The sequence below is a fragment of the Nicotiana tomentosiformis genome, chromosome 8, assembly GCF_000390325.3.
Source record: "Nicotiana tomentosiformis chromosome 8, ASM39032v3, whole genome shotgun sequence".
Lineage (NCBI taxonomy): Eukaryota > Viridiplantae > Streptophyta > Magnoliopsida > Solanales > Solanaceae > Nicotiana > Nicotiana tomentosiformis.
The window spans coordinates 72,028,212-72,047,124 of NC_090819.1; the positions used below are offsets into that span (position 1 = coordinate 72,028,212).

The window sequence follows — 18,913 nt, forward strand, 5'->3', positions numbered from 1 at the left end:
TGTGTTACAACGGTTGAAGGAGGATAAGATTTATGCAAAGTTCTCCAAGTGTGAGTTTTGGCTCAGTTTAGTGGCGTTCTTGGGGCACGTGGTGTCCAGTGAGGGTATTCAGGTAGATCCGAAGAAGATAGAGGTGGTTTAGAGTTGGCCCAGACCGTCCTCAGCAATGGAGATTCCGAGTTTTCTTGGTTTGGCTAGTTATTACCGTCGTTTTGTAAAGGGTTTCTCGTCTATTACATCGCCCTTGACCAAACTGACCCAAAAGGGTGCTTCTTTTAGGTGGTCGGATGAGTGCGAGGTGAGATTTCAGAAGTTTAAGACTACTTTGACCACGGCTCCAGTTCTATTTCTACCATCAGCTTCTGGTTCTTACATAGTGTATTGTGATGCCTCGCGGATTGGTATTGGGTGTGCTCTGATGCATGACGGTAGAGTGATTGCTTATGCTTCACGCCAGTTGAAGCCCCATAAGAAGAACTATCATGTCCATGACCTTGAGTTAGCAGCTATTGTTCACGCCTTGAAGATTTGGTGGCACTATTTGTACGAGGTCCATTGTGAGATTTACACTGATCATCGAAGTTTGTAGCATCTATTCAAATAGAAGGATCTTAACTTGCATCAGCGGAGGTGGTTGGAGCTTCTTAAGGACTATGATATCACCATTTTGTACCATCCAGAGAAGACCAATGTGCTGGCCGACGCCTTGAGTCGTCGAGCAGAGAGTTTGGGGAGCTTCGCATATCTTCCAGCAACAGAGAGGCCATTGTGGTTGGATGTTCAGGCCTTAGCTAGCTAGTTTGTTAGATTGGATATTTCTGAGTCGAGCCGAGTATTGGCTTGTGTGGTCTCTCGTTCTTCTCTTTATGATCGTATCAGGGAGCGTCAGTACGATGACCCCCATCTTCTTGTCCTGATGGACACGGTCCAACACCGTGATGCTAAAAAGGTCACTATTAGGGATGATGGTGCATTGAGGATGCAAGGCAGGCTATGTGTGCCCAAAGTAGATGGTTTGCATGAGTTGATTCTCCAGGAGGGTCACAGTTCGTGTTATTCTATTCATCCGGGTGACGCAAAGATGTATCAGGACTTGAGCCAACATTACTGGTGGAGGAGAATGAAGAAGGACATAGTGGAGGATATAGCTCGGTGTCTAAATTGCCAGCAGGTGAAGTATGAGCATCAGCGGCCAAGTGGGTTGCTTTAGAAGTTAGAGATTCCGGAGTGGAAATGGGAGCAGATCACTATGAATTTCATTATTGGGCTTCCATAGACTCAGCGGAGGTTTGATGCAGTTTGGGTGATTTTGGATAGGCTGACCAAGTCAGCCAATTTCATTCCTCTGATGACTACCTATCCTTCCAAGAAGCTGGCTCGAGTGTATATCCGCGAGATCGTCAGGCTTCATGGCGTACCGGTATCTATCATCTCTGACCGGGGTACGCAGTTTACATCACGGTTCTGGTGAGCTGTACAACATGAGTTGGGTACTCGAGTGGAGTTGAGCACAACATTTCACCCTTAGACGGACGGACAGTCCGAGCGCACTATTCAGATATTAGAGGATATGCTCTGTACGTGTGTGATGGAGTTTGGGGTTCGTGGGATCAATTCTTGCCACTAGCGGGGTTTTTCTACAACAACAGTTACCAGTCGAGCATCCAGATGGCACTGTATGAGGCTCTGTATTGTAGGTGGTGTAGGTGTCCAGTGGGTTGGTTCGAGCAGGGCGAGGCTGGATTATTGGGTACAGACTTGGTTTAGGATGCTCTAGAGAAGGTTATGGTGATTCAGGATAGAATACGCGTAGCCCAGTCCAGACAGAAGAGTTATGCATATCGGAAGGTTCGCGATGTTTCATTCATGGTTGGTGAGCGGGTCCTGCTCCGGGTGTCACACATAAAGGGTGTTATGAGGTTCGAGAAGAAGGGCAAGTTGAGCCCGAGGTTTATCGGCCCATTTGAGGTGTTGCGACGTGTTAGGGAGGTTGCCTATGAGCTTGCCTTGCCTCCCAGTCTAGCAGGAGTTCATCCAGTATTCCATGTTTTTATGCTCCGAATGTATAATGGCGATCCATCTCACATGTTAGATTTCAGCTCAGTCCAGTTGGACAAGGATCTATCTTATGTTGAGGAGCCAGTGGCTATTTTGGACAGGCAGGTCAGAAAGCTAAGGTCAAAGAACATTGCTTCTGTGAAGGTTCAGTGGAGGGGCCAGCCGGTCGAGGAGGTGACTTGGGAGACCGAGCATGTCATGCGCAACCGTTATCCTCATCTTTTCACCCCTTCATGTATGTCTATATGATCATTCGAGGACGAACGATTGTTTTAAGAGGGGGAGGGTGTAACAACCTGGCCGGTCATTTTGAGTGTATTAGCCCTGATTCCCTTTTTACTGCCTTCCCCGTACCTATTTCTTCTTATGTGATTTGCCGGGAGGTCTTGTTTTTGGTTTCAGAGTGTTTTGTGACACGTAGTCCCTAAAATGGAAGCTTAAGTCTTAAAATTTTGACCGTAGTCAGAATTGCATGAAGACAATTTCGGAATGGAGTTTCATCGGTTCCGTTAGCTCCGTTAGGTGATTTTGGACTTAGGAGCACGTTGATGACGTCCAAATCCACTACTAAAAACTAAATGGACACGGTCGCATGCAATATAATTTACCCAACTATGAGTCGGGGTCGAATCCCACAGAGAACAATATGTAGGCGATCAGGCGTGTAAGACAATTATCACTTATTATGCTAAGCCAAACACTTTAGAAATGTTTGAGAAAATATTTATAACTAATTGCGAAAATGTAAACTAACCTAGAAAGCAAGTAAAATCATCAATGGCTACAAGTATGGATGCACGAGGAATTACACTCAAGTAATGATCCAATGTATTTCACGATTTTACAAATATGAGCGAGTTTATGTTAATTAGCCTCGGGTAATAATTCTATATTAGCTTCTTCCGAAGACTAACAAGACTTTTCAATTGAATTATCCCTAAAATTATTAAGAGATTAAGCACACCCGAATATGGCTACAAGTAGTTCAATCCTATCCCTAGGTGGAATCTATAAAGTGAGGGTTAAAGCCTCAAGTTCTTGTTAATTAATCTTTCCCAACCCCAAATTATCTATCCCAAAATTAATTCGAGGTTAATGGGAGAGTTCTAGGGTTAGCTAATCCCTTTGGAAGCATTAAGGAACAAGAATAATTAAAGAAACAATAACTCACTTCATAATAAATAAAAATCGTTCAATACATAAGCACAACAAGATATTTAATCCACACTTTAAATATGAATATTTCCATAAACAAGATTCAAGTGTTGAAAATTATACTACACATTTAAATATACAATGCAAGGCAAGGAAATGAAGAAATGATCATAAATGAGTAAGAAATGCTCAACCAAAAGCTTCAAATATTCAAGACCCAAGTGTGTGTGCAAGAACCCTAGCTCCAAAACTTGTCTTCTCTAGTCTAAGGACTGAAAATTTAGCCAAAGATCTGTTTCCAATAAGCTAGGTCGTGTATTTGTGGGTTTGGAGTTGAGAAAATGTGAATTGTCAATCATGTCCAGTTCTGAAGCCCGTTGACCGCACATGTGGAAGTATCCTCGCAGGTGCAGCTCCGGAGATGTGGATAGCCTATCGCATAAGCGAACTTTGAAGGGAACACTGCCTCCGCAGAAGCGGACTTGCATGCGCAGATGCGCTACCGCAGATGCGGTGAATCGATCGTAAAAGCGTTTTCTGCCGTCCAGGCCTTCTTCTGCAAATGCGGCCATTTCCTCGCGGATGCGATGTCGAAAAAGAGATCAGTGTTTCGCAGATGTAGAATCACTGAAGAATTTTTGCATTGTTTCCACTTCAATTGAATTCAACTCTCTTTATGGAATCATTTACCTGAAAATTTAGCAATACACACCATAAACAACCTCATATTATAATTAAAGGACGCAAATTCTAAAGAAAAGAGACTAAAATAAGTGGTAAAATCACCACTCATTACGTGTCCGTGATGTGATTTGGAGGTCTGTATTATAATTAGGCTTGAAATGGTGAAAGTTGAATTATTTGGAGATTTTAACTGGAAGTGAACTTTTTGATATCGGGGTCGGATTTTGATTTCGGAAGTTGGAGTAGATCTGTAATGTTGAATATGACTTGTGTGCAAAATTTGAGGTCAAGCGGACGTAGTTTGATAGGTTTCAGCATCGGTTGTAGAAATTTGATGTTTTAAGTTCATTAAGTTTGGATTGGAGGGTGATTCATAATTTTGTTATTGTTTGATGTGATTTGAAGGTTCGACTGAGTTCGTATGGTATTTTAGGACTTGTAGGTATATTTGGTTGAGGTATCGCGGGCCTCGGGTTGATTTCAAGTGGTTAACAGATCATTTTGGACTTAGGAGAGAGATAGCAGATTTCTGGTTTTTTTGTTGCAGACTTTTCTTCATAGCATTCGCGAGAGATATTTTGCGATCGAGTAAGACATTTGAGAGGCCAGTTGGAGTTGTTCTTCGCATTCGCGGAGATGGGGATGCGTTCGCGAAGGTGTGGTCTGTGTGTGCATCGAGAACGCAGGAGTGGTGTCGCGTTCGCGAAGAGGAGTGAGGTAGCTGGGGACCCCAGGCCCTTGGTCTACGCGTTGGCGAGGTAGGGGTCGCGTTCGCGAAGGGTGATGTTGGGAAAGCTTCGCGTTCGCGAAGCTATGGTCGCATTCGCGAAGATTTAAGTTGAGGGGCAGGTAGATTGGTCCACACGAATGCGAGAGGGTGGTTGCGTTCGCGATGAACGTGCATCTCTCCAGATTTAATAGATTAGAAATGAGGGTTTCGAGTTCATATCATAAAAATAAAGTGGGAGCTGGGTAGAAGGCGATGTTTGGAGAGATTCTTGCGTGGGTGTTTGGGGTAAGTGATTCCTATCCAATTTTTGTCAAATCCCAAGATTATGCCTTTAATTCCACCATCTAATTTGTGATTTGGGGTGAAACATTTGGGAAAAAGTGGAAGAATTCTTGAGTTAGATTTTTGAGGTTTTGAATGAGATTTTATTAGCGGATTTGGGTAAATTTGATATGGTTAGATTCGTGAGTTAATGTGCTTTCGGGTTTTGTGACTTTTGTTAGATTTCGAGACGTGGGCCCGGGGGGACGGGTTAAGCCTATTTCGGATTTTGGCTTATAATTTCGTGTTTTTCTTGTGGAATTGATTCTTTTAGCCTACATTAATTATATCGTACTGCTTGTGGCTAGATTCGGGGTATGTGGAGATTGATTCGAGGGGCAAAGGCATTTCAGAGTAGGATTTTGCGCTGTTTGAGGTAAGTAATAGTTTCAAATCTGGTCCTGAGGGTATGAAACCCTAGATTATTGGATTATGTGAGTATTTTGGAGGTGACGCACATGCTAGGTGATGGGCGTGTGGGCATGCACCATAAGAATTGGGACATGGTCTATTCCGTGAAACTGTAAAGTTGAATAACTTGTTGCTAGTTATATGCTCTCCCTGTGTTATAGAAATTTGACTGCAAATCATGTTAGAAATCATGCTTAGGCTATGTAATGTTACTATTGGGACTCGTAGCGGGTGCGTACTTGTTGAATTACTTTCTAATTGTTGTCTTGTACTCAGTCATTGGTTTACTTGCGTATCATATCTCATCCTCTTCTTGATTTTTGTTGATACACTATGTTATCTTTGTTTTGGCTGATCTTTGTGATTTACGAGAGCCCGAGAGAATAGAGAGGTTAATGACTGAGTGAGGCCAAGGGCCTGTCTGTGAGGTATTGTTACTATGGCACGTGAGTTGTCCATGCCGCATGTGAGTTGTCTGTGCGGATCCACATATTGATACTATAGCACGTGAGTTGTCCATGCGGATATAGCGCTTGGGCTGAACGGAGCCCCTCCGGAGTCTGCTCACCCCCAGTAAGCGCAGGTACCTATTGAGTGTGAGTCCTAAGGGCTGAGAGCCGAGTTATTTGAGCTGTTGTAATGAGTTGAGTGATTGTTGCCCTGAGAGGTTGTACTTGCTTTTTCATTTGTTGATGGATTACCTGAACTTTAACTGTATAAAACTGATTGGACTTAAACTGCCGGATGTGAAAGCATGTCTATTCTTTGTTGGAATTATTGAAAATGAACAGTAATTGTATATCTCATCACTGCTTCTTAGTTCCTTATTTATTCCTCTTACTTGCTGAGTTGGTTGTACTCATGCTACACCCTGCACTTCATGTGTAGATCCAGGTGTGTTTGATCTCGGAGGTCGTTGAGTTCGTGCGCAATCGAATATCGTAGAATAAAAGGTAGTTGCCGACATCAGCAGACCTTGTCTTTCCTTTTATGTTTTCTTTTTTTTCTGTATTGATACTTAGACACTATTTTTATTAGACTGGATATCTACATGCTCATGACTTGATGACACCTCGATGTTTGGGGCTATTTTTTCGTGTTGTATTCTTGAGTTTAACTCCCGTTTTATGAAAACTCTGTCATATCAAGTTTTTTGGTTTATTTTGTGGAACATTTGAAGTATTTTTAAAAAAATTGGCTTGCCTAGTACCATCGATAGGTGCCATCACGACAGGTTAGGGTTTTGGGTCATGACACCTAATCATTTCTCTAACGACTCTGCCGTCTTTCTTTCCTTTCTCTCTCTAACTTCTCTCAACTTGCCATGAAAGAATCAACTAGAGACCTTGCACAAATTTGTGCAAGGTCACAAATCTTGACCTATAAATCATTCCTTATGCTTCCTTATCAGCGATTCTCACCGTCACTTTCTCCATTTTATCATAGAGATTCAAAATCTCGAGTCTTTTGACATAAACACAAAGATGAAAACTCAAGTCCTCAGATTTCCTTATGCTGCGATCAAATCAGAGCATGCATGAGCTCCTCATGATGATTATTCTGAACCAGAGGTCAAATGCAATGACCTCTGGAACTCCGGTCTTTACTTGATGGATTCTTCACTTGTAACGACTGTCGTGCACTCAGGTAAAAGCCTCATTCATTTTCACTCCTATTCACTCTGTCTCTTTAGATTTCCCCCCAATCATGCTCACATCATCGGTTCATCGTCATCTTTCACTCACGATTTGAATCTGTTGAAACCCTAGAGCCCTAAATGGCACTATAAATTGGGCCTTAAATGTTCTCACCTAACACACCATGAACACCTAAAAAAATCAGAAAATCAATATAGCAGTGTTTTAGAATTTATTCTACTAAGACTAAGTTCTTGCTCGATTTCTGATTTGGCTCTAAGATACTCATGAGTTGAAGTTTCTGAGTTATTGGATTCTAAACGGCTAAACGAATTCTTATTTGGTCTGCTGCCCTAGAGAAGATCAGTACACCTTCACCCCCTTCTCTTTGATTGTCTTACTTGAATATTATGAACATGTCGTTGCCTTTTATTAACTGTATTAGTTTATAATGTTTGTCATTAGTATAGAAATATTATTTTCAGTTCGTGATAAGGTGTTGTTCACTTGTGATCATTTCTTATGCTCCTAAGTTTCCTTAATTAGTGTTGATTGAACTGCATGTGACCTTAATGACTTTCATTTCTGATCTCAAAAAGCCAACATGATTAAGACTCCTTAATATGCTTTAAATGACCTCTCATGCTTGCCTAGGTTTCAGATCTTCTATTAATGATTTTGTTGTGATCTCTATCTCCACACACTGTTTCCTACATTTTGTTGGTCGAGAATGTTGTTTGATAATTCTAACTGGGATAGACCTAAAAGTTCATAGCTTAATTCCTCACCATTTAACTGAACCATGAAAAGTCTAAGTGTTTAAGTGCTCTCCTTCTCTATATCTGTATATGTTAACCATGGAAGCAACTTCTGAGTTGTCACAATGACATTATTATGTTCATATCTAAATGTTGGTTGAATCTATATGAAAACATTCTTATTGAGGTGAACTCTCATGAACATTTGTAACCCGTCTATCTATATTCTATTATTATTAAATTGACTTTCACAAAAATAGGTCATAGTTGTGTTTTTTATAGTTGGATTGTAATTGTTGTTAGGTTAAACACAATTTCCTCGTGTTTAGATGTAACTCTCAATTGCATAGCTGAGTTAAACGTGTTTGGTGCAGCACTTTTCTTGTCTGTAATCTCTTTTTTGACTGTTGACTTTGTGTTGTTTACCTTGTCTTCTGTAAGATTTTAACCTTATGTAAAGTATCTATGATTAGTTCATTAAATATTTCATGTATCTTTATTTGTATGCATGACCTCATATTCTTATACTCTATTTTGAAATTGCACCTGGTCCTCTCTTTCCCTACTAATGAATTGAACTTAGTCTGTAAACCCTAAGGGAACTCTCTATTGTTGTTGTTTGGGTTTGATAGTCTACCTGTTTCAATATAGTATTAGTGTTCTTATAAAGATGTGATTCTGCACTCAATCCCAAATGAAGTATGGTTGGTAACATGTGATTCTGTTAAGCATCTTTAAGAATCCCATGTTTGAATCTGTAACCTATAGTCATACTAAGAATCCTGATCACGTTCTGATATTTTTGATAACATCTATAGAAGTTGTTTGATATGACTGCTTGTTTAAATCCTTGTTGATGCTTTTAAGAATTCTAAGCAGTGTGGTCAGTCTATGCATGTGATAGTGGCGAGACCTAATCTAATTCATCCATGATTAGTCTGTCAAGGAAAAGGTATCTATTTCTGAGTTGTGTGTTCTTTATCTATCCTTTAAATGTGATCCTAAGTGTGTAGATCTTTAATAGTAATGCTATAATGTCTCTGCCTGCCCCCTCCTCCATATGTATTTGACATTTGACCTTTAGACTTGCTTAATATGTGTATTTATTCATGTGATATTAGAAATGTGGTTATAAAGTGAAACTGTTCTTATGTCCTTATGTTATTCTGTCAAGGGAAAAGTATATTTCTATGGTAGGTGGATATTATGGTAGTTAGTTTACATTGAAAGGGCCTCATTGGCACTTAAACCCATAGGGAAAATGAGTAATTAGTGGTTTGGGGGTATTTGGGATTGGAGTTTAACTCTAGTTTAGGCTGCTCTCCCGGGCATAAGCATTGCCCTTGGCCTTGAGACCCTTGGGAACTTTGAAATATCGGGGGATTCAAAGGAGGCATCGACCTTGACTAGAACTCTCTCCTTAGCCCTTAATTAATTGACACTTGTTGTTCTTTAGTGTTTAGTGTTTAATGACAATTAAAGGTTTTCAATGTAAATTAGTTGCCATGCATAATCGCCACATTAGTATAAGTTTCTCATAGTACTTGAGTATTGATATTTCAATATAATTTTCTCCAATCATATGTTTATGTGTTTCATACATAATTAAACATGCATAATATATATCTAATGACTTTTTTTGAACATGTACATTTGTTTGGGCATGCTAAGTTCCTAAGGAACTCAGGCCCAAGTCCAGCATTGCTGCATCTTTTTGGAAGTCTGAAGTCAGTTGTGGCTGTCCCTTTACTGCTGGGCCTGCCTCTTTGAGGCCCAAATACCAGAGTCCAATCTGTTCCCTCTAAATTCCTTTACTATTATAGTCTACTGCTTCGTTAATTTAGTCTAATGCCTTATTGCACTTTGTTACATCTTTTGTTATTGTTCTATCTAACATGTATACAATACTTATATATTGGATTGCATGCTTTATTTTATACCTTAAGTCATATAAAATTTAGGCAAGCCATAAATGACACAAGATTAAAAAGAATTAGTTAGTAACTAATCTCCCTCTCGCTAATTATAAATTGTTTATACCATTATTATGTTTTCGTTCACCTTCCCTCTTAAAAAGATTTTGAAGTCCAAGGCTTAATAAGGGATGGCAGCCCCACTTTCAAAAGGGAAAACCAAGTTAAATAGCAAGCTTTATCTTCAAAATTGAATCAAGTTATTCCAAATAATGGAGTGTTGTCACCCAAAAGGATTTTCAACAAATGTTTTTACTTCAAGTCTTCAAATAAAGGTATATCTTAGACTTACCCCATCTCATTAGGGTAATATATACCCATCCATGCTTTAAGAACAAGTGCTTAAATTTAGTCCTCATTTTCACATCATGTTCTTAAATACAAACATTCTATATCTCTTTTTCAAAAACGTTTTTCAAGTATGCATGCACTAATGTTATAAATTCATACCCCTTTTAAAATACACCCTCCCTTTGTAAGAATTATGTCCTAATGTATAGTAAGCCATATCTTTAGAACGTTAATTAAGGCATAGTATAAATAATTGATTCCAAATCTAGTCTAAGTCCTATGGAGCTACCTCAGGTAGATTTTAAGGGGTGTCTAACACCTTTCCCTTAAAAGAACAAGAACCATTACCCATCATTTCACCGATTAGTAGACTAATAAAGAATATGACTTAGTAATTAAATAAAAACCCTAGTATACCTTTAAATATTAGGTAGCGACTCTCGTTTATCAACAACAGAGAAACCACAAGTTGAATCTTGTTTTGAGTAGTGCAAAATAGGGTGCAACAACATAGCGACTCTGCTGGGGAGTTTCACTTAGGTTCTAACCTTAGCATACTTAGACTAATTTGGCATTTAGATTTATTTGTACATTGCCTTAATTGTAGATAATATTGTAATTACGTGCTTACTCGTATTATTTGCTCTTCATGCTTATAAACATGCTTATTGTTGCTACACTCTTATCTGTTACTACTTTATATATACTGTCATCATATTTCTTCCTATCGAGTCTTGGCCATACACTATCACACATAATGGTACGCGAGTGTTGTTGATTCAATGCAGAGATCACTCCCGATCAGTTCACACTGGTAAACCTGCAGAAAAAACCATTCGAGTCATTCCAAGAATATGCACATCGGTGGAGGTCAGAGGCCGCCAGGGTGCAACCTCCGCTGCACGATAGTGAATTAACCAAGTATTTCACCAGAGCCCAGGAAGAGATATACTTTTAAAAGATTTTGGGAATGATGGGATAGAAAATCCCCGAGCTGGTCAAGATGGGAGATTTCTTAGAAGAGGGCATAAAGTCTGGCAAGTACAATCCATGGCAGCACCACAAGCGGCCAGCAAGGCCATTCAATATGGGTCAATCAGTAGCGGAAAAAAGAAGAAATATGAGGTCTCAGCAGTCGTCCCTTACTATCAACCCAACCCACATCACGGAAACACTTCCTATTCCCCAAGCAATCATTCACTACCACCCACTTATTATCCAGTCTATAACACCCGTCCATATTATCACCCTTAAATACAATACAACCCTCCTTGAGCCAACAACAACCAGAGTCCCACAACGACCATATGCTCATATCCAAAGCACTCCTCACCAAAGCCGACTCGCTTATGCACCACACCCTCATCCCAACTTGGAGAGAGGGGTCCTAGAAATTATACCTCGATTGCTGAGCCTTTGGCCCAATTGTTCGAGAAATTGAGAAGAGCAGGATTGATAAATCCGATTGAAGGAATGGTTCCTGAATGCCCCTTCAAGTATGTTGATGCAACTAAAATATGTGTGTACCATTCCAACGTTCCTGGGCATGATACTGAAGATTGTTTTAAGATAAAAAAATAAGATTGAAATGCTGATCCAGAGTGGATCCATTCAGTGCACTCTAAAGCCACCCAATGTGAATCGCAATCCGCTGCCAAATCATTGAAACCAAGGAGTTAGCATGATCACATTGGATGAAGAGTATGATCTAAAGGGAACAATTATCACTATAGGAAATGCAGAAGCTGCTAGGATCCCTTCTCAAAGGGCTCCGATGATTGCAGTACAAGTGAGGCCTATAGTGAATGTTCAGACTTATTATTGACAACCTGCCATTGCTACGGGAGACGAGGAAAGTCAGAAATACAAAACCGTCCCATGAACCTACCAGCAAAAGGGGAAAGCCAAAATGACATACCTTGCCGCAGCCCATGTTATGACTAGGTCTGGGAGATGCTACGCTCCTGAAGATGTAAATCGAGGGAACTTAGGAAGAGTGAAAATTCAAAGAATGAACATAACAGACCAAGAAGCCACCGAGTTTTGGAAGAGAATGTCAAACAAAGAGTATTCTGCGGATGAGCAGCTGAAGAAAATTCCAGCACATATATCAATCATGGATTTGTTAATGAGCTCCGACAGTCATAAGGACACCCTATTGAAGGTACTATGGGGTAAGTGTACCAATTAACGCCACCAGTGAGGCGCTGGCCATGATAATTGGGAAAATGGTCGAAGCAAATATTATCACTTTCAGAAGAGGTGAACTTCTTGTCAACGGTGCAAGTCACAAAACAGCTCTCCATATCACTGTCAAATACGGTGACAAAGTGGTGTCCTGAGTGTTGGTCGATGGAGGGTCAGGAGTAAACATTTGTCCGCTCTCTACCCTACAGGAGTTAGGATTCATTTGAGGGAGGTCAAGGAAAGCCACGTGAGGGTGAGGGCCTTTGACGATTCGCAAAAGGATATTATTGGAGAAATTTATTTGGCCTTGTAAATCGGGTTGGTCGAATTTCCCATATTGTTTCAAGTAATGGACATCTCCTCTTCCTAAAACTTGTTGCTGGGAAGGCCCTGTATACATATGGCAGGGGCCATCCCATCCACTTTACACCAACACATGAAATTTGAGTGGGGATGTCAGGAGATCGTGGTTCACGGCAAGTGGGGTCACTCCGCTTATTTGGAGTATACTATTCCATTCATTGAAGGGTAGACTGAGTTGCTTTCCATGCAGTGGAAATCATACAGACTATAGAAATGCAATAGACTGAAAAACACATAGGAATATAGTCGCCGTATAGATCCGAGATGGCTTTGAGGGAGATGATGAAATATGGATACATACTAGGAACAGGGCTGGGAGCCAGGTCAGACGGAATTAAAGAGCCAATTGAACCTAACAGGTAGAAAGGAAGGGTCGTCATAGGGTATCAGCCTCCGGAAGGGAAAGCTCGTACCATTAGCTCCGAGAAAAAGGTTTTTGTGCCAGCGCATGTTTCAATTCCGGGTCAAAGTTCAGTAACAGAAGATGATATCATCGACGAGATGGGAAAGTTGTTGGTCAATATAATTAAAGAATGTTGTGAAGGGACTGACATCAAAACACCGACTATCGGGGATGCAGAACTAGAGGAAGAGCTACGGAATTCGACCGCCAGTCCGTCTGTGGTTCGCCGGGAATCTTGGTAGTATGGAACTGTAAATGTTTTCATTTGTACACGCACGGTCAATTGAGGCATGCACTGTGTCTGTGCCTTTTTTTCATTTACCTCTTTTGAACACTTATGACGTTCCTCTTTTGATGAAATAAAAAGAATCATTTTCTCAATAATTGCAACTTTATTTACCGCTTTATTTTTACCTAGCTTTTCTTTTCAGTAATCAAAATGCTAAAAATATGTGTTCCGCAAATATGACATGTAACAAGCTGTCGAGTGCAACGACCCAGATTACGAGGAGTATGATGCCACACAATATCACGCAGGAGATTGAGCAACTGGAGAGTAACAAAAAGACCAACCTCGAAGAAACGGAAGTGATCAATCTTGGAAGTGAAGAAGACGTAAAAAAACAGGATCAACATTCATCTAGAAGGCAAGTAGAAGGACAAATTGTTTGAGCTCCTCTGACAGTACATCGATGCGTTCTCATGGTTGTATAATGACATACCGGGATTAAGTACCGACATTGTCTTGCATCGACTACCCATTGATCCTACCAGACCACCGGTTAAGCAGAAACCCAGGAAATTCAAACCCGATTTAAGTCTAACGATAAAGGAAGAAGTGACCAAGTAAATAGAGGCGAATGTAGTAAGGGTGACCAATTATCCCAGCTGGTTGGTAAATATCATCCCAGTACCCAAGAAAGACAGAAAGATCATAATATGCATGGAATATCGAGATCTCAACAAAGCTAGTCCAAAGGACGATTTCCCTCTGCCAAATATCCACATCCTCATCGATAACTATGCGAAGCATGAACTGCTATCGTTTGCAGATTGTTTCATTGGGTACCACCAAATCTTGATGCACGAGGAAGATGTAGAGAAGACGGCCTTCACCACACCTTAGGGAGTTTACTATTATAGAGTCATGTTGTTTGGTCTCAAGAACGCCGGTGCCACCTACATGAGGGCCATGAAGACCCTTTTTCATGAAATGATTCATAAGGAGATTGAAGTGTATGTAGATGACATTATCATAAAATCTTGAAAGAGTTCAGATCACTTAGACGATTTGAGAAAAAAATTTGATCGCTTGCGAAGGTACATTTTGAAATTAAACTCAGAAAAATACATGTTCGGAGACCCTGCTGGAAACATGTTGGGTTTCATCGTAAGCAGAAAAGGAATAGAACTTGACCCATAAAAAACCAAGTCCATTCATGAATTGCCTCTACCAAAGAGCAAAAAAGATGTAATGAGTTTCCTGGGTAGATTGAATTACATCAGTCGCTTCATATCCCAGTCTACCGTAATCTGTGAACCTTTATTCAAGTTGTTGAAAAAGGATGCTGCCACAAAATGGATAGAAAAGTGCCAGAAAGCCTTAGATAAAATCAAGGAGTATCTGTCAAATCCACCAGTGCCGGTTCCCCCCGAGCCCGGGAAGTCATTATTACTATAAATGTCGGTCTTGGATAACTCCTTTGGCTATTTGTTGGGACAACACAGTGAAACTGGGAGGAAGGAGCAGGCCATCTACTACTTAAGTAAGAAGTTCACACCATGCGAGGACAAGTATACTTTGATAGAACGCATTTGTTGTGCTCTAACTTGGATTGCCCAGAAACTAAGGCATTATATGTCAGTATACACTATACATCTGATATCTCGACTCGACCCGCTCAAGTACATCTTCCAGAAGCCGATGCCTACCGGAAAGCTAGCTGAATGGAAAATTTTCCTCAACGAATTTGACATTGTGTACATAACTCAGAAGGCTATCAAGAGGCAAGCTTTATCTGACCACCTCGTAGAAAATCCAGTGGACGGGGATTACGAGCCACTTACTACGTACTTTCCCGATGAAGAAGTATTGTTTGCTGGAGAAGATATTGAAGAATTGTACACTGGATGGAGAATGTTTTTCGATGGAGCAGCAAACTTCAAAGGAGACAGAATTGGGGCAATCCTGATTACGGAATCTGGACAGCACTATCCAGCATCGGCAAAGATAAGATTCCCTTGTACCAATAATATTGCTGAATACGAAGAGTGCATCTTTGGGATCATAATGGCAGTTGACATGAACGTCAAAGAACTTTTGGTCATAGGGGATTCCGATCTATTAATACACCAAGTCCAAGGGGAGTGGTCCACCAAGAATGTAAAGATACTTTTGTACCTGCACTGCGTAAAGGAGCTATGCAGGAAGTTCACAAAGATTGAGTTCAAGCACGTCCCCAGGATTTAGAACGAGTTCGCCGATGCCCTTGCAACCCTATCATCTATGATTCAACATCCATACAAGAGCTACATCGACCCTATCAAGGTCAAGATCAGGGATCAACATGCCTATTACTTCCACGTAGATAAAAAACCAAATGGTAAACCATGGTATCACAACATCAGGAAATTCCTTGCAACTAGAGAATACCCGAAAAATGCTACTAATGGTCAAAAGCGAGTCATCAGGAGGCTGTTTAACCACTTTTTCTTCAATGGGGAAGTCCTGTATAGGAGGACCTCAGATTTAGGTTTGTTGAGATGTGTAGACACTGCCGAGGCAACCATGTTATTGAGAGAAATACATGCAGGAACATGCGGACCCCACATGAATGGGTTCACATTAGCCAAGAAAATCTTGAGAGCTGGATATTTTTGGATGACTATGGAAAACTACAGTATCCGCTACGTACAGAAGTGTCACCAGTGCCAGATTAACGGGGATTTCATTTGGGTTCCACCAAATGAGTTAAACGTAATAGGTTTACCCTGGCCATTTGCCGCTTCGGGGCTGGACGTGATTGGACCTATAAAGCCTGCCGCATCAAACGGACATCGCTTCATCTTGGTAGCTATCGACTATTTCACCAAATGGGTCGAGGCATGTACTTACAAGGCCCTCATAAAGAAAGTAGTGGCTGATTTTGTCCGAAACAACATCGTTTGTAGATTTGGAATATCTGAGTCTATCATCACTGACAATGTCACTAACCTCAACAGCGACCTCATGAGAGAAATCTGCGAGAAGTTTAGAACCGTCCACCGCAATTTCACAGCCTACAGACAATAAATGAATGGGGCAGTCGAGGTAGCCAACAAGAATATCAATAGAATTCTATGAAAGATAGTGGACAATCACAGACAATGGCACGAGAAACTATCTTTTGCCTTACTGGGTTATCAGACCACCATGAGAACATCCACTAGGGAAACGCCATACATGTTGGTATATGGCATTGAAGTTGTGATACCTGCATAGGTTAAAATACTATCTTTAAGGGTCATTCAAAAGGCAAAATTGGACGATGCATATTGGATACGGGTAACACAGGAGCAACTCATGCTCATTGATGAGAAAAGAATGGATGCAATATGTCATGGTCAACTATATCTGAACAAGATGGCCAGTGCATTTAACAAGAGAGTGAAGCCTAGCCAATTCACATCGGGCAGTTGGTCTTGAAGAAAATTTTTCCCCACCAAGAAAAAGCTAAAGGAAAGTTTGCACCAAACTGCCAAGCTCCTTACGTGGTTCACCGAGCACTGTCAGGTTGAGCTCTAATCTTGGCAGAAATGGATGGAAGAATCAACACTAAGCCCATCATCTCAGACGCAATCAAGAGATACTATGTTTGAAGACAAATATAGTTATGTTTTTGTTGTAATAGAACTACGTTCAACCTGATTTCCCGCGGAGAGATACGTAGGCAATCCACATAGGGTTCGATTTCTCTCCCCCCTTTCTCTTGTAATAGAAAAATGAAATATCACTTTTGTATGTTGCTCCGAAACTACGCCAACTTGATTTCCTTAGAAAGGAATACGTAGGCAATCCTCATCGGATTTAGTCATCTTTTGTAATTGAAATACATCCCGGTCTGATTCCATTTGGATACGTAGGAATTCTGAGTCAGACTCTGCCGTTTTCATTCCTAAGCTCATCATTTTGCATCTGTTGTAATCAAACAATGCTTTGAACTGATTCCATTTGGATACGTAGGCTGCCTGAGTAATGCTCGTCCATCTTCATCATATTTTGTCATAACCCACAAATTACGTTCAGACCTGATTACACTTTGGATACGTAGGCAACCTGAAAGGGGTCGGTCATAACCTTAGGAAAACCTTTGTAATGCATTAGTTTGAATTAGGGCTCATCCACATTGTTAGAAGCATCACGGAAGATCGACATCATTATAATGAAATGTTCAAGAAGAAACGTTCGCGTGTGGAGAACATTTTGTAACATGTCATAATTCGGAATGACGGCATTTGCCGTAAAAAACAAAGTATTTTCAAAATGTTTTCTAAAAGAATTATATATATATATATATATATATATACAGCAATTTGTTCTGCCTATCGAACTTCGCAGGCGCAACCATACCAAAGGCCAGGGCAAACCAACACTGTTGTCGATACAAGCCAACATCACCCCCCCCTCCCCCAAGAATTTTTATTTTAGTGCAGGGTCAATAGGGAGCAAGGAAGCACTAAGACCATACTGGGCAAATGACGGATCCACCACTTGCCTAAGATTATCTCTATTTCTCCTTTACTTGAATTTTTTTGGTACTATTAAGGCTAATCTTTGAACCCTTTTGCAGGTTCCTCGGAGTCAGACCGCTGATATAGGAAAAAACCTATACATAGCAAACCGCCTACTCAAATCAGAGCATCTTGTACAAAACGGACAGTCGGCCTCATCAATGGGAGCCTTGTACATAGAAAACCGCATGCTCAACTAATTAGAGCACCCTGTACAAATGAGCTGCCGTCTTCACGAATTGATGTCCTGTATATAGCAAACCGTCAGCTCAATCAATCGGAGCGCCCTATACAAATTGAACGCCGACTTCTCCAATCGGAGCCTTGTATATAGCAAACTGTACTTCGCCAACAAAACAATTCGCGTCGCCGCTCTGTCGCAACGAATGCAAGAATAGATAGTTGCAAACATCGTCACCGGCGTTCTGCCAATCGATGGCCGCAACTTAGCTTCGTAGTCAAGAGTATCTCTTGGGCATGCTTTCGTTTCCTTTGCTATTACTTTGAATATTTTTACGTTTTTCTCATGCTGGTTCAAGCATGATTACGGTTTTAGTCAATCCTTCCCAAGCGGAGATTGCTTTACATTTTAGTGCAAAGCTCTCCCAATAAGCGGAGATGCACTTTGCAAATTAAGCTCTCCCAACAAGCGGAGATGCACTTTACAAATCAAGCTCTCCCAACGAGTGGAGACAAATTTAAAATGCTCCGACAGCTTCGGAATGGTACACAACTCGACTAACAAATCGAGTCAAGATCAAGTATCCCGTCATCCCGATCCCAAATAATGGCTCGCCGGCAGCCAAGCATCATCATTCCTGCATCATTCACATCATATCTTAATATATTCTGCAATTCAATATATCAGTATGCATGTATTTCATTTATCAGTGTGGAAATTTTCTAAGCAACAGACCAAACTACAATACTATGAGAGACATCAAACCCATTAGCGGGCCAAGGATCCAAGTTCAAGCACAAAACGACCACTGAAATTAAAAAATTTCCAATTCTTCAAATCAAGTCACAAAATTCAAGCTATCAAAAGCGCCCAATCCTCCGTCTCATTGTATCGTCAGAATACGATACTGGGGCGATTCCTGTGAGTGCCACTTCCTAATAAATCTTCACTCCAGAACTACATGAGGACTGATCCACCTTAAGCCCGAGGT

The 18,913-nt window shown here is 40.7% G+C and overlaps 1 protein-coding gene across 1 annotated transcript; it reads left to right on the top strand.

The window, feature by feature from the left end:
- The first annotated feature begins 14,652 nt into the window (after window positions 1-14,652).
- LOC138897661 (uncharacterized) lies at window positions 14,653-15,441 on the top strand. The gene has a single exon (XM_070183659.1). It carries the CDS (start codon window positions 14,653-14,655, stop codon window positions 15,439-15,441), a length of 789 nt encoding a protein of 262 aa, XP_070039760.1.
- Window positions 15,442-18,913: the final 3,472 nt, after the last annotated feature.